The sequence below is a fragment of the Orcinus orca genome, chromosome 20 (assembly GCF_937001465.1).
Source record: "Orcinus orca chromosome 20, mOrcOrc1.1, whole genome shotgun sequence".
In the NCBI taxonomy this organism is placed as follows: domain Eukaryota; kingdom Metazoa; phylum Chordata; class Mammalia; order Artiodactyla; family Delphinidae; genus Orcinus; species Orcinus orca.
In genome coordinates this window covers 36,683,714-36,700,121 of record NC_064578.1, presented here as the reverse complement: position 1 = coordinate 36,700,121, position 16,408 = coordinate 36,683,714, and the positions used below count along the sequence as shown (strand labels likewise).

General features: G+C 53.4%; 1 protein-coding gene across 2 annotated transcripts in view; it reads left to right on the top strand.

The window, feature by feature from the left end:
• The first annotated feature begins 3,562 nt into the window (after positions 1 to 3,562).
• GPT2 (glutamic--pyruvic transaminase 2) overlaps positions 3,563 to 16,408 on the top strand; it is a 35,584-nt gene continuing 22,738 nt past the window's right edge. Inside the window, exons 1-4 of one of the 2 annotated variants that reach the window (XR_004480656.2) lie at positions 3,563 to 3,701; positions 3,936 to 4,199; positions 11,589 to 11,678; positions 13,748 to 13,856. Coding sequence is in view for 1 of the 2 variants with exons in the window: in XM_004264867.4 (XP_004264915.1) it covers positions 3,957 to 4,199; positions 11,589 to 11,678; positions 13,748 to 13,856 (442 nt within the window). In the remaining variant the exon portion in view is untranslated. The remainder of the gene's footprint in view (positions 3,702 to 3,935; positions 4,200 to 11,588; positions 11,679 to 13,747; positions 13,857 to 16,408) is intronic. The other variant, XM_004264867.4, reaches the window with a different exon arrangement.

The following is a 16,408-nucleotide window of genomic DNA, read 5'->3' as shown; positions in this document are numbered from 1 at the left end:
CATTCCAGGTTCTAGGGATGCAGAGGAGCCTGTCCATTTCCCATCACCCCACACCCTAGTCCAGGCCAACCCTGGACCTTATTTGTGCCACAGTTCATCCTCCTGCACCCTCTATTGCCCCCCTCCAATTCATCCTCCATACAGCAGAATTTTAAACATAAATATGATCATGTCACTCCCTAGTTTTTTAGGCCTTCCAGGGGCTTCTAATTGTTCTTAGGATGAAAACCAAAATTCTTACATTCAGGACCTGGCCTGCCTGTCCTACCACTGCTCACCTCTGACCCCTGTCTTTCAGCCCTGCCCCTCCCTCACTGTCTGACCTGCAGTCACCCTAGCCTTCTTGGAGGTCTTCAGACCTCTCAGCCTTCAGCGATCCCTGGCCTGGGATGCTGTCCACCTCACCACTGACACTGAGATGGAGTGTGAGGTACAAGATGGATATTAGGAATCCACTCCTGTAAGAGGAAGTGGGAGGAAGCAGTATCAGGCAGAGAAAGAAAAACCATGACGCAGGTCTGCCAAAGCTTTGGCCAACCTCCTGGGGAAGGCCTGGAGCAAATACTGCTCCAGCATGTCCCACAGGCCTCTCCAGTTAGGGTGTGATGGTGATCTCACAAGGCGGTTCTGTGCAGGTGCTGTGCAAGGCTGTCTGCTGACCGCACCCCTTGGGTAAAGGCAAGTTCTCCCTTGACAGGTGAGAGGGCACATCTCTGTGTCTACCACACCTGCCAGTACTGCTATCCCTCATCATCCAGCCAGGCTGCCAGGCAGCTCCAGCTTGCGGGCCACTTCCTCTGGGAAAGCTTTGCTCAGACCTTTGGGCTATAAGTGCTCATAAAACTCCTCAGCAGTTATCATAGTTTGTAATCATGTTTGTGTGTGCAATCAATGTCTGCCTTCCCTAAGAAACTATATGTTCTGTGTAGGCAAGGAAGGTCTGTGAGACTCATTATAGACCCAGGGTTCAGCCAGCACCTGGCCCCTGGTAGGTACCCAGTAAAAACCTGCTGAGGAAAGAAATAAAGATTGGTACCATGTCTTGCACACATATGACTTTCACAACTGTGTGGGTCCTCAAGAGCTTGCTGTGTATTTGGATCTCTCAGCTAGCTCACAGGGAGGGCATTTATGATTATTTCAATCAGGTTTTATCTCTGATATTTAGGAGCCTGCCTCCTGCCCTATCTTGACCTGGTCTAGAGGCAAAATAAAGGCAGAGTTCACACTATTACCACCACCATCATCATCACCACGACTACCACCCAAAAGCCTTTTAAGGGCTCAGTGCATTGCAATGGGCAGCTCCAATTTCCAAACCCAGAGAGCTACACAAGCCTGGTCTCTGCATGTATGGGCTGCAGCACTGGGTTAGGAATCACACTTCCTGCTCTACACTTAACTGTGCCACCTGAAAAGATTAAGTAACAAGTCAATCTCTCTGAGCTTCAACTGTAAAATAGGGATAATGTCTGCCCTTTCTCTTTCATTGATGTCTATCAGGTTCAAACTCCGTGATAGGCAAGAAAGTGCTTTGCAAATTGTGAAGTGTGGTTCACAGGAAAGTAAGGGAGCTTTCTTCTCATGCAATCATGACAGGTTGGCAAAGGACATATTTGGGACACTAGTTTTCTACAATGGTGACGTGGGAGCCCACGTACATGGACTATGTGCTGGGCGTAGATGGGCTATGTGCTGGGTGTTGTTTTTCTCAGTTACGCAGATGGATTTGTGCTCACCTAAGCCCGCCCTACCTCCCAGTCCACTGTCCCTTCTGATCAGGGGTGGAGACAGCAGGAAGGGACTGTGTTTACAGCATACACAGGTCAAGGTTAAGCGTGTTTTGGAGGTAGAAAGGAGCATGTGGGTGTGTGGCTCCCCAAGTGGGCAGAGCGAGTAAGAATATGACATTAAAGGCAGTGGAGTCCCTAGAGAAGCTAAGCTCCCCAAGGGGAGAATCTTTAACCTGGAGACTGAATACCTAGCCATTGAGACAGAGGCTAGGAAGGAGCTAGTGCAGACACAGGTGCTGGGGATGGGACCAGTGATGAGAAGCCCAAATAACTTTCCAGGGACCTCGGCAGGCCAAGACAGTTTGCTAACATAGGAATTCTCAGCGCGATCTTTGGTTTCTGTTGCTCTCCCCATCCCCCTTTCCCCTTCATTGGTAATCAATTTATTTAATCAAAGTATATGGCATTCCCTTGATAAGGATGAACAAGAGTGATCCACAGCACTAGGTTCCAAACTCTTGACTTTTACAGTTACCTCACTGAACTTTCCCCAGAGTTCCACTAGGTAGGTGTGTTACCCCTTTTCACAGATGGGGAAACTAGGCTTACAAAGGCTAAATAACATGTTCAAAGTCAGCCAAGTGGTAAGTGGCTATATGCACCTATATTCAAACCCAGATTTTCTAGTACCTTCTCCCTTACACTGCTGTGTTTTTTAAGTTCCTCTTGCCCCCCACTTTCACGAATCTAATGTGTGTGTATTTGTTGGGGTGAGGAAGCTCTGGACTGTTTATCTGCCTGAAAACACCTAGACACAGAATTTCCAAGCCCAGGAGGGACCTCAGAGGTCATTTAATCCAACTTATTTTGCAGATAGAGAATCTGAGGCCCAGAGACAGGAAGTGACTTCTCCCACATCCTCTCTGTCGATTTTGTTGTCTCAGAACAGTTGTCTTCCATTCCTACTCCTGCCCTGCACTCACTCTGGGTAAGCCAGGATGCCTTTTCCTGCAGGTACCTCAGCCAAAATAATAGTTACCATGCGCTGAGCATTCATCAGCAAACGTTTACTGGGTGCTTACTACGTACTGCGAACACTCAGAGGTGTTGTGAATATGATGAACAAGAAAAACGCTGCCCCTGCCCTCTAGAGCTTTCATGGTTAATGGGGGTAGAAAGGAAATTAACACAGGTAACGGAGGTGTGGTAGCGTTTCAAATGGAGCTGTCAGGAAGCCTGACCACCTGGTATATACCAGCTGCTTAGTCCTTTAATTTTCACGACATTCCTCAGAGGCTGTGACCTGATCTCCGTTTTGACGACAAGGAAACCGACGCTGAGACGGGTAAGAGTGGCAGTCAAGTCCAAAACTCCTAAGCCCCACTTCTTACCAGCCCCCTTCTTACCAACCCCCTTCTTACCAGCCCCCGTAGAGCGGCCACTGCCACCGTCGGGCCCTGGATGATGAAACCCGGGGCGAGGACTGCACCATCTCTCAGCCTGTGTCCTTGCAGGTGTTGGGGGAAGGGATGTAGGGGGGAATGCAGGATGCGCTTCCAGGGAGAAGCTGCAAATAGCTCTAAATTCGCAGAAGTTTGAGAAGGGCAGACCCCGCCAGGACCCGTCCCGGCACCGCATCCCCTCTGCCAGACAAAAGAGCCCGCCCAGCCTACAGCAGAACCAGACCACCGCTCCCGCCTCTTGCCCGGCCCCCGAACAGGCCAGCGCGGGGCACTATGGGACTTGTAGTTCTACCAGCTCTCCACACCTGCTACGAAAACAGACTAGGGAACTACAAGGCCCAGGAGCCAGCTGGCAGGCCCGGGCGGACTCGCCGGCGGTGGGTGTGCGAGCGCAAGAGCCGTGTAGTGCGGGAGCTGGGATGCGGCTGCGGGCGCCAGAGCCGAGGAGCAGCTCCAGGCGCGCGGTCTAGCCGGACTAGAAGAGGGGGTGGCCAGGTGGCGACAGGCACGTTGCATGCATGCATTGGGAGCAGACTTTGCAAAACCCCTGTCGTGCGGTGCTTTGGCTCTGCAGCGGCGAGGTGCAGGGTCCGAGTCGACGGGGGATGGGCACCCGTCCCAGAAGCCAGGCTGGCACCGCTAGCTGAAAGAGCCCTTGGCTGGGCTTGGGGACGGGTGTCGGCGTGCCCGCCTTGGGCTGTGCGTGACGTGTGTGTTCTCTTCTCCTTTTTGTCCCAAGGTTTCTCTGGGCGGGCGCGCGATGCAGCGGGCGGCGGCGCTGGTCCGGCGGGGCTGCTACCCCCGGACCCTCGGCCCCTGGGGCCGTGGTCAGAGCAGCGCGGCCGCCGAGGCCTCGGCGGTGCTCAAGGTGCGGCCCGAGCGGAGCCGGCGCGACCGCATCCTTACGCTCGAGTCCATGAACCCGCAGGTGAAGGCGGTGGAGTACGCGGTGCGGGGACCCATCGTGCTCAAGGCCGGCGAGATCGAGCTCGAGCTGCAGAGGGTGAGCGCTGGCTCCAGGGTTCGTGGGGCGGGAGGGCCCTGGGAGGCTAGGGGGCACTGGTGGTGGGGGGGAAGAGTAGCAGCTGTCCCCTGCTGGGGTTCGCCCGCTGGACTTCCTCCCACCCGCGTGGCCAGCTCTTTCATTCGGCCCACCTTGGCTAAAACGATAGAATGCCCTCCCCCCCATCCCTTTACCCGCCAGTGCCTGGCACCTGGCACAAAGAAAGGCCCTCAGATACGGTTCACTTGTTGAATTGAATTCATCAGTTATAATTGAGCTGCCCTTAGTGCCAGGCACTGCCTGCTATGTGGCCGTCCTACCCGCGTGGAACCAAGATCCATGGGGGGGTGGGGGTGGGGGTGAGGACGACAACAGGCAGTAAAGAAAGAAACCAGAATTTCAGAGATCACATTAGGTACCAGGGGAGGGAGGAAGGCTCTGAGGAGACTTAGGTTTGCTCACGAAGATTTTCTTTCTCTGTCTGAGACCTTTTGGGTCATTTTGCCAGTAATGATTCCCTGACAAAAGTGGAGTTGTTGCAGAGTGTCCTGCACAATTCCTTCCCTTAGGCCCCCTTTGGAACCCTGACTGACAGCCATATCTTGTTCTCCCAGTGGGTAGCAGAGGCTTGGGCCTTTTGGGCCTTGGTAGGGTGGCCCTGGGACGTTCTTCCTCCTGGTGGCTGGCTGGCTGGGACCTTAACTTGAGTTCATAGCTGTGTGTAAAGTGACCACACACCCAGTAGTGATTTCTGCCTCCCTGCAACCAGGGCGGCTGGGGTGGGTGTAAGAGATGCCCCTGTAGGATACCAGAGTTCTAACCCAGGTGGAATTCAGGAGGCGGAGTCAAGAGGGTAATGTAAAAAAAAGTAAACACTCCTAAGATTTGTAAGAACTGATGACAGCGGTCACCCAGCTGCTTGCCTAAGATCTACCCAGAAGGGGGGAGGGTTCCTTGATCTCGCTCTCACAGGCACCAGAACTGGATGTCTTGGGGGTGAGTTGGCCACTTAATGTTCTTTGAATGCATGGGAGGAAGCCGTGGTGGGACCGTTACATTAACGTGGGGACTTTGGGGGGTTGATGAGCTCATGGCTCGCTGAGACCTTGTTGGGACACTCAGTTCTGCTGACTCAAAACAGTGAGTTGGACATGTCAGAGTCCAGTGTCTCCCTCTGACTCCTTGCAGGGCTAAGTTTAAAGCTTGGCCCACAGAAGGCTGGCTCGGTTTCTGTGCCTCCCTGTCCCGAAGGTGGGCCACAGGCAGAGACAACGGGCTTTTGCTGCTCTGCTCCTTGCTGATACCTGGCAGACTCTAGCTGGCCCTCCTTAAGACAACAGTCTCCCTGGTAAGGCTGAGATTAAATTGTTTCCGGTTTATCACTTTACAACTGATTTTTCTGGTTCCAGAACTTGTAGGGGTTCCACGGATTATCTCTGCCTGTTGTTAAATAGCAGCTTGCGTGTGGGCTCCATGAAGTACAAGGATGATTAAGGCAGAAGGGGACACTGTCTTTGCCTTCAGAGATCTGATTGCCATATTGTCCTCTGGACCTGAGCTTCTCTTCCCCCAATTCTTTAAGGATTGGTGGGATTTTTTTAGCAGGCACAGAAAATGTGAGAGCATTCCAGGTGGAAGGAGGGCTGTGAGCAAAGACAGAAGGTTGGGAAGTTCTGGGCATTTGGGGAAGGGAATTGGTGCTATTTGGAGAGCCCTGTCTGGCAGAGAGATATGGTAGATGAATAAGATGGAAAAGGGGGACTGGAGTCTTGTGTGCTGGGCTCAGGACTTTATGGTGCAAAGTTTAGTGTGCAATGGGGAACCAGGATGGTGTTCCAACAGGGTATGGCTCCATCATTGAGGTGGAGAAATTTCTTGGTCATTTGGGCTGGAAACACCCTGTGATTTCTAGGACAGATGGCCCCACGGCCATGTTCTACCCCTGAGTAAGTTGAGACATTCTTTCTGTCCACCTACATTCTCCGGTGCTTTCGTTCAAATTCATCCCTTCTTATTCGCTTCTCACTTGGTCGAATCTCAGTTGCCTGATTCTTGGTGCTGGAGATAATAGCCCCAGCCAAGCCAGCATAGCCTTGCTTAAACCTTTCATTCTCTAGAGACAGCCTCTCCATTTTGCTAGCTTAAACAGTGCCCCTTCTGAGAGGGCCATATTTTCCCAGTCTTTTTTTTTTTTTTTGGCTTGGCTTGGCTTGCGTTGGCTTTGCACAGCTTCGTTTTTTTCTACCTCCATTTTGAACTCTAATGATCAAAACTGGACTGATGTTATTTTAAAGGGTTCGATTTGGTTAGAGATGGGATTTGTAGAGAGTTGAGTGACTTGGGGTAAATCTTCAATCCTTTCTGGGCTTTGGTTTCCCTAGTCTATAAAAGGAAGGTCGGGTGGGCCCGGGGTTTTTCCCCAGGTCCTGACTTTTGTGCCTTTTTGTCCATCTGAAGACCTTTAAGCTGCCTTATGGAATCATTTCACCAGGTGCTCTGTAAATAGTACCGGCTGATTGGCTGGACACGTGGCTCTGGTTTTTTTTTTTTAACATCTTTATTGAAGTATAATTGCTTTACAATGGTGTGTTAGTTTCTGCTGTATAACAGAGTGAACCAACTATACGCATACGTATATCCCCATATCTCCTCCCTCTTGTGTCTCCCTCCCACCCTCCCTATCCCACCCCTCTAGGTGGTCACAAAGCACCGAGCTGATCTCCCTGTGCTATGCGGCTGCTTCCCACTAGCTATTTTACATTTAGTAGTGTATATATGTCAATGTGGCTCTGGTTTTTGACTGTGGGGTGGCTTGCCAGGCAAGTCTCGTCTATCTTGCTTGGTGGTAGGAGTGGAGGAGAATGTTCAGGAGAGCCTGAAGGAGGAGGGGCACTTGACTAAGTGGGTGTGTGAAAGGGACCATTCTCCTCCAGCCTGGGCTGTGTGCTCTCAGGGAGGCCCTGTTTCTCCCTGACAGCAGCTCTAAGTGGGAGAACCTATCAGCTTTTCAGATCCTGGTGTTCATTGGGAGCAGCATTTAAAAATAAGCTGCCATTAGTAGGAGTTTTGAAAAGATCTGTCTGTTCCTCCTCAACCTACTTCTTTTTCCCTTGTTTTATTGGGGGAAGGGAGGAGGTTGGCATAAGTGGAGACAGGAAGGCTTCTGTTTGTAAAAGTACACAGACTCAGGGCAAAACATTTACGAAGGGAAAAACTGAATACTGTTAACATCAGTGTGTGCTGCATCTAAACACAGTAAAAGTGGAGAATGCTGTAGCACCTCCTTATCGTTAGCTAAGAACTAAGTCTGGAAACTCTGGATGTGCCAAGCACAAGAGGTGAAATCTCATCGGTCATTTTCTTTAGAGCTTAGATGCTATCTTAAAATAAAGAAATTTGTAGTGTAGGCTTCCATTTGGAACCCCCACCCACCCACCCTGCCCCAGTCACCAAGGACCTGCATCCTGGGCTTTGCCTTTATGTGCTGTGGGCCTCAGACAAGTTACTCAGAGCACATTGGCCTCAGTTATTCCTCTGCAAAATGAGCCCAATTTATTTCTCCTAAAGACTAGTTGGAGATGTTTAGTGATGATGCTTTGAACAGCTAGAAACCAGTCAGAACTCTTTTTTTTTTTTTTTTTTTTTGGTCCGCACTAAATGGCTTGTGGGATCTTATTAGTTCCCCGACCAGGGATTGAACTTATTCCCTCAGCAGTGAAAGTGTGGAGCCCTAACCACTGGACCGCCAGGGAATTCCCCAGTCAGAACTCTTAAGAGTCTTCATTTTCAAGATAATGAGAGTTGCTTGGGGAGAGTGCCAGGGGTCACTCTTTCCTTGCCTTCCCCTTGAGTCTCTGGGTCTAGGAATGTGGGGTTTGCTCTCCTGCCTGGGCCTTAACCTTGCTATCTTGAATTATCCTGTTTGGAGCTCATTCAGCTTTCATCCCTGCAAACCTCAGCTTCTACGGTTGACCCTCCCACAGGCCCCTAGACTTCAGGAACCTACGTCCAGCCTTCCCTGCTTCCGTGGTTAGGAAACTCAGCCCTTGGAGCTCCCACCTCATCTCTTTTTTTTTTTTTTTTTTTTTTTTTTTTTGCGGTACGCGGGCCTCTCACTGTTGTGGCCTCTCCTGCTGCAGAGTACAGGCTCCAGACGCACAGGCTCAGCAGCCATGGCTCACGGGCCCAGCCGCTCTGCGGCATGTGGGATCCTCCCGGACCAGGGCACGAACTCGTGTCCCCTGCATCGGCAGGCAGACTCTCAACCACTGCGCCACCAGGGAAGCCCCCACCTCATCTCTTAATCACAGGCCTGTATAGGTTTGGCTCGGTTTCTTCCAGCTTTGCCTGTCATAATGGTCGGGGCCAGACCCTGTGCTGAGCCTCGGTTTCCTCAGCTGTGCAGCGCACCTGTTTTCAGGGACCCTGGGGACTAGCTGGGTTTGTCTCTGGGGCTTCCGTCTGGAGCTCTCTGTTGGACTTCCTGCCTGCCCAGTCTTGCTCATGGCCCTGGGGTCTTTTCACGTGGCCTTCCTGGCCTGGAGCCAGCTGTGCCCTCTCTCCCTTCTCTGAGTCCACTTCTTCATCAGCCTGGGCTCTGAAGGTGGTAGCCTCTCCTGTGTTGCCCACTTCTGTCACAGGGCATGATTCATAAGTGTTTGTTGAAGGAGAGGGAGGCTCTCTGGGGACTCACCGTCCTACCAAACCTTCCCGCTCGCATGTCACATGAAATGACAGGAGCCACCCCTACCTTGAGGAAACTGCCTTGTGCCTGTTAGAATTGTCCATTGTTCTAATGCTGGGCCTGTGAGCTGGGAAGGACAATGCTAACTCCTTTTTCCTTCTCCCTGCTAACACCCTCTGAAATATGCCATCCCCAGAGCCTGGGGGCCTTCTCCTTGAGCCCTCCTTGAGCTGAACTGTGGGAAGAGAGAGCCCCCCTGTGTTGGCTCTCATCTCAGTGCCCCACAGGGAGGCAGCTCTGGGCAGGATGTGTGCAGATGAGTTAAACAGGTGGGCTCTAGGATGCTGGGAATTGGAACTAGAAAGCTATGTGCTGACCTGGCAGGCTCCCGGAGGGCGGGGCTGAGGTGAGGTTGCCATTGGGTGTGCATGCAGGCCTGGATGAGTCACTGTGGGCAGGAGCCTGCCCCTGACTCCTTGGTATTTCCCAACCCATATAGATCTCAAGTGCCTAGATACAGGAGTCTCCTTTGTACGGTGGCCCTTGGCTGGGCAGGGTGGTCCCCTGCCCATTCAGAGGAGCCAGTTTCACACCCTGCAGCTCGTCCATCATAGCGAAGTGTCTGGAGACCATAGGTACCCAGACCCGAGAAAGGAGATGCTCTATGCTCCTAGGCTGCTTGTTGGCAGGCCCCAGATTGGTTGAGCAGTGCAGGGTGAGGGCACAGGAAAGGAACATCCAGGGATCTGTTCCAGGCATTATTCTCTCCCTGCATTGGGCTGGCTGAGGGCCCGCAGCTGTGTGTTGTAGTTCCTGGCCCTTGACTGTGACACATTTACTCCCTACCGAAGAATGGGCTGTGCCCACACCATGGAAATCACCTGAGTTCAGCTAGCCAGCCCTGGGGGACCGTGGCAATTGAGTCAGGCTGACAGAGCGTCCCATGCCAGGAGCCCAGGCCAGTGCCAAGGAGTGGGTCAGGTCTGCCCCTTTGCACACAGTGGCCTGGATTGCTCCACCTGTGGGACGAGCCCTGAGGCCACATGCCCCGAAGCCTGTCTCCAGGGTGCCTGCCCTCACCCCAGCCCAGCCCTGGGCAGTGGGTGGTGCTGTCCCCCTGCCTTGGCCCCCTGAGATGTCTTTCCATATTGGCCAGCCCTGAAGAACTTGGTAAAAGGAGCAGGAGGGAATTAAAAGCCCTTTCTCCCCGCTACCCGCCACCAAACGTAGCTTTTGGAGACTTATCAGGCCCTGTTTATGACGGTCCAGTGCTGTTTCTGGGGTGCCCTCCTCAGCGCCCCATGCCTCCTGGCTCCCGAAGCAGCTGGAGAATTTCTGTATGGGAGGGGCTGAGGAGTGGCAGATGAGGGTCAGGAAGACTTGTTCGGCAGGCAGCTGCTTTCATCCCTTAAGCCCACTGGTCTTTACTTAAGGGGTATATTACTGAGTTAAAAAAGGGAGAGTTTTCTAAAGTTGCTTTTATGCACACATTATGTGAAATGGAGAAGGCAAGTGTCAGAACCATAGAATTGTACCTTTAAAATTTGTATTTAGGGTGCCTTTGGGGAAAGGGCAGCTGGAGATACGGAAAGGTGGCCAGGCATTCCACCCAGACCCCCCCTTGGTACTGCCACCCCTTGCCCCACCGCCTTCTTCCTCCACCATGACCCTTGTGACCTTGTTCCTGGTCCAGCTTTGTAAGATGATGATGTTTGTACTCTGCCAAGTGCTTTCATACTGTTTGTCTCAGATAATCCTTTCAGCTGCCCTGGGAGGTCCTTGAACCTGCTGTTGATTCTAACTCTTACAGTGGCTAATTCTGGATTTATCAGTGAGCTGCGTGGAGTTCCCACATTTCCAGATCCCCACAGTTCTCCATCCAAAATGCATTTTCTCCTTAGCAGCAGCCGGGGTGTCCTGCAGTCACCTCCCCAGTGACATTGTTGCCAGGGTTTCCGAGTTCCTCCTCTCTCTGCCATCTCTGTTCTGTGCTAAACGCATTGCTCAGGCAGTGGCCTCAGTTTTGCTCTTCAGCCAGTCTTTTCATCCCTGACGCTTTTTTTTTTTTCAATATGAAAATCAGCCCACATTCTTCATCCTGCAAAGACAGGGTTGCAAGAGAATGACCCCCAAGAGGTCCCTGCTGATCAGTGTCTTCTGGAGGGGAGGGTGGCTGCAGTGCCCCAGTCATTCACTTAGGGGTGGAGGTGGAGCTGCGCATGGGGGGAGGGAGCCGGCAGTTGTGGGATCCTCTCCCTGATGTTTTCTGCTGCAGACCCCTCCCTCCCTCGCACCACATTTGCCCCAGGGTCAGCGTGGACCTGCAGCTGCCTCAGGGTGCTCTGGCAGCCCAGGAAGCTCTTCTGGCCTTTTCAGAAAATGGGTAACCTTTTGAAGCTTTAATTTCCTAATCTGTAAAAAGGGTTGTATATGGGTTGGCCGAAAAGTTCATTCGGATTTTTCCATAACATCTTATGAAAAACTGAAAAACGAAACCAATTTTTGGGCCAACCCAATACTGGCCCTTCCTCATAGGGGTGGTTGTGAAGGTCAAATGGGACCAAGCATGTCAAGGGCACTGGGCCTGACACCTGGCAAGGCTCAGAATAGGGCTGCTTATTAATATCCTGTTGAGCATTGCTTGGCCTCTGGAATCCAGGGTCTGAGAGTCACTAAGTAACACCTGTTGCTTTCTCTCTACTCAGGGTATCAAAAAACCATTCACTGAGGTCATCCGTGCCAACATCGGGGATGCCCAAGCCATGGGCCAGCAGCCAATCACCTTCCTCCGACAGGTGAGCTGGCCCTCAGGAACAGAGGCCACTGGGACAGCAGGGAACCAGCCAGCCAGGCCCATTACATTACCTCTGCCTCCTTGCCTGTCCAGCTCCCTCAGGACACAGCAGACACCAGGATCCCACAGGGAGGTGCCATTGAAGTAGCAGCCCCTCCAGTGCCTGATGTCCCCACTGGTTCTCTCCCTCAGTCTCCTCCCCTTCCAAAGCTGTCTGAAATTCCTAAACCCATTTTGAGGATGCTCTAGTATACAAGGCTCCCAGGTGCATGGTCCTGGATGCTGAGTTTGGAGCTGGGTTGGTGAGGGCATCAGAGAGTAGATGGGAGAGGTAGAGGCCCAGTGGGCTGGGAGATGGTGCGTGGGGGTCCAGGTATGGCTTCCCAAGTGAGAATCCCCAGGTTTGAGTGTTGGCTTTGCTGCTTACCAGCTGGGTGGCTTTGGGCAAGTGGAGATCACCAGACACTGCCTCGGAGGACTGCTGGGGGACTCCATGAGATGGAGAGTGTGAAGGCCCTCAAGAGGCACATTGCAGTGTTTCAGTTTGAGTGCCAATTGCAAGGATGCTGCATGGGCCAAAACTGTGGGATTGGTGGGCTAGAGGGGAAAAGATAAGGTGGGAGAGTACTCCAGGGCCTGCTAGACAGAGGTTGGAGACCAGCTACAGCGAAAGCTTTTCCCTGGAGAAGGAATGGGGCAAAATTTGGTCCTTGTGTGGTTAAGGTTGGCAGGCTGGGGCAGGCAGCAAAGCTGAGTGCTGAATGCCCTGGTCTTTTCCTGCCCGTATTTCCTGCTGCAGGGACTGGCACACAGGAGGGGCGATCCTACCCTGCTCCCTGGGTGGAGGGTTGTTGGGGGCCCCGGGGCATCAGCCTTCAGCCCCTCAGGGAATTCACACAGGGTATGGGGGAGAAGAACCAAGGCTGGCAACGACCTCAGGAACATCCACTGCATGGACTCCCATGGCCACTGTTGCAGACCTCAGGAGCGTGCCAGCTGCCCATGAATGTCAGAGGCCCCAAGCTGGGCCCGTGGGGAGGAAGTGGATCAGACAAGACAGAGAGGCTCTGCCAGGGAAGTGGAGCAAGAGGAGGTCAGAGCATCCTGGTTGTCCTGGAAGCTCGTCCTGGAAGCACACAGCTTAGGAGAGGAGAGGCCCAAGGTGGCTTCCCCCTGCAGAGGTTCCCCACACGTGCCTGGGGCGCCTCCTGTTGCCTCAGCCTTTTCTGGCTGGCTGGCACACTCCCGGATCCAGCCCTGCCACCGGCTGTGGCAGGCCCGGCCTCTGCCACTTGGTGCTGGCCTCCTCCAGCCTTCACAAGCACCCCAGGGAGGAGGGCAGGCTGGGTCACTGCCTATTGCACAAATCTTTTTGAAGAAAAGCCGGGCTCCAAGAAGCCTGCGCCCGCCCAAAGTCCCCCAGCCGTGAGCCACAGCCTGCCTCAGTGCTCCTGGCATCGCTTTTAAGCTTCCAGCTTAGACTTGCCTGGTGAGCGGGGGTTTGCCAGCACTTTTGCAAACATTTCCTTGCTTAATCCTCTTAACTTGTGAGGTTAGGGTGATTTTCTGTGTTACAGAGGTGAAAAAGCTGAATCGGTTTTCAGTTCTGGCCAGGAAAAGGGGTGATGGGGGGGTGCTCAGGCTGTAGGCAGAGGTCTGTGCAATCCTGTCATCTGGGGTGCACCTGCCTCCTCAGCCCCAGCCCCCTGCTCTGGAACCCCTGGTTCTTGTGGCCTTGGGTATGTGAGCTGCTGTCCTTTATGGAGGAGGTGGGGCAGAGTAAGCAGCCTCCTTCTGTCCCCTGGCTCCTCGGAGGGTGGTGGCCCACCCTCCGCCCAGGCCCAGGTCATCATGGACCTTGCCTCTCACCATCTCCCTTCCGCTGCAGAGCATCCACTGTCCTCCTCCCCGCCTGTCCCCAGGCCCCCACAGGCTGGGGCCCTTGTGGAGAGGCCTGTGAAGGCACTGTCCCTCAGAGTTGTCATCTCACACTGTCGCCTGCCCAGAGTCCTTTGTGCCCCTCCGGGGTGGGCGGTGCTGGGAGCTCAGCCCATGCCTCTGTTCCTCCAGGTGATGGCACTCTGTACCTACCCGAACCTGTTGGACAGCCCCAGCTTCCCAGAAGATGCTAAGAAACGAGCCCGGCGGATCCTACAGGCTTGTGGCGGGAACAGCTTGGGTGAGGCCCCGACTTGCCAGGTCCCAGCGGGCATGAAAAGAACGTGTGTTCTCAGCGTGGGCCTGGGCCTCGGCCCAGAATGAAGGGTTACACGTTGAGTGAGTGTGTGAATGTGTGTGGTGGCTGACGTGCAGAGTAAATGACAATGTTCTTCTTGTCCGTGCTCTGTCAGCCTCTTGTTTGCTGAGCTTATGGGGTCGATGCCATCTTTTGGTGGATTGGGGCACTTCAGGCGCAAGAGCCTGCATTTGGCTGGATTTGGGGTTTACACTGGGAGCTGGCTTTGATGCTGAGCCCACCCTCAGAGCAGAAGGTTGAGCCCGAGGCAGTCTCCGAAGCCAGAGGCCAGAGGGAGGCACATGCCCCGCCGGCCCGGCTTCTCACTTCCCTGTGGCCACGCTGTGAGGTGCCTGTGGCCCCCTTTTGGTGGTTTCCTTGCTCTGAAGGTGCCGCCCACCCGCCCCCAACTTGTGTATTATGTTCCCGTCACCGGACTGTGCTCCTCTGTGCTGGGAGCCCAGGCCCAGCCTCGGCCCCCAGCACCAGAGGGCTCCGTGGAGGAAGGCCCTGTAGATGTGAAAATGATCTTCTCTCCCTTCCCTGCTGAGATGGATTTCCAGCCTCTGGGCCTCTGGCTCTTTGTTCTCATCTCATGTTCTTTTTCCTGTTTATTTTTGCTTCATTCTTTTGCCCAGTGCCTACATAGGGAATCCAGCTTCCTTTGTCCTGAGGAAAATCGTTGTCCTTAGGGCTTTTTTAGGACTAGTGCCTGAATGTTTCAAAACATGGGACGGGGATTCTTGTGGCTTGTTCAGCAGGGGATCAGCCACAATTGGCATCTCTGTCACCTCCCTGCCTTTCCCCTCCCCCTTTTCTGCTCTGTCCCTTTATGGAGAGTCCTATGCTTACTTTCCTGGCTGTGGTCACCCTACCAGCCCTCTGTCCAAGTTTGTGTCCTTCACAGTGTCCCTCTCAGGAAGGGGCCAGCTTCCCTGCCCGCCAGCCTGCTTGGGGTGTGGGCCAGCACCTTGTGTGGCAAGGACTGAACCACAAGCTGGCAGAGGCCAGCCCAGAGGCCTGGCCTCCAGGCTCCTTTCCTCCTGCACCCTCTGCCCAGCCCAGAGGACAAAGGCGCTTCTCGAAGACCCATGGCAGTGGGCCTGAGACTCCAGGAACTGCAACCCGGAGGTGGAGGGAGGGGGTTTGCTCTTGCATATCTGATGTCAGTGTCTGGGGAACGGGGAGGGGATTTTGTTCCATGCACTAAGCCTCATCGACAAGTTTTTTTCTGTGTCAGCCAGGGCTGGGAGAATGGCATTGGGAGGCCATGTCTGTGTGAGTCAGGACTGTTGGCCTTTGGGGTTTTGGGAACCTGCATTGAGTTCTGTCTGGGGAGCTCATGAGGACAGGTGAGGTAGGTGCTCTCTGAGCCTCTTTCCTCATCCTTGAATTAGGAGATACTTTGTACCCACCTCCCGGGCTTGCAGGAAGGTTGGCATTTGTGCCCCTTGTCAGGTGTGGAGAAGCCCCGCCCTGGAGGTCACTACCTGTTCCTGCCCATCGTTGGGGGAGGGGCAGTGTCCTGGCCAAGACTGGGACAATGGGGGGGTGGTGCTCTGTCAACTAAGGCTTGGGCAGCCTGAGCACCTGCCCACAAAAATAAAGGAAATGGAAAATGTCAGTATGCCCAGGGCTACCCTGGCCCACGGAGAGATTATAAAATGTGTACACAAGGTCTTAGGGCTCACCTGGACGTGTTTTTATCATGCCCTTTAAAATTATTTCTTACTGGGGCTCCATTTATTTTTTGTTTGATGAGTAATCCAGTTCTCAGGCTGTGTCCCGGATCTTAAGTAGGATTGAGGTGAAACCTAGACACACCTGGGGGAGGTGGGAGCCGGGAGATAACGCCCTCGTCACGCTCCTCTCTGGGCCCACGCCGTGTACCAGGCGCTGCTCTATGCCCTGAGGGACACTGGTGAACAAGGCAGGTGGAGTTTCTGTGCTTGTGAAGCTCACTGTCAGATTTGGGAAAAACAAACATTAAAAAGAATTAACACAGAAACATAATCCCCAGTTTTCATGAGTTCTTAGAGAAAGAGCAGAGAGCTGTGGGGTTATAACAAGGGATTCTAATGTAGAGGGAGGGTTTAAGGAGAAACTGGCATTCAAATTCATGTGGAAGATGACTAAGAGATTCTGTTAATGCACACCAGACACAGGAAATGGTGTGTGCAAAGGCCTTGAGGTTTAAGGCAGAGTGTGATCGAGTGAAAGGGTCTGGGTGCGATGGCGCTGGGGGTTTGGCAGATGGTGCCAGTTTGTGGGCAGTGGGAGGCAGGTTGCCATGGGTCCCAGGGCAGAGTCCTACACAGGGGTAGGTGCTCTACAGCGATGAACAGAAGAAATAGGTGATGGTCCCTGCCCTCAAGTCAACATGGGGAGGCAGGCGTTCATCTGTATAAAATAAGATAACTGGAGAAATCACAGACTGGGAGAAAGGCTGGGGTGGGGCCCTATCTCAGGCTTCCTAGAGAGAGACTAGGTCTGAG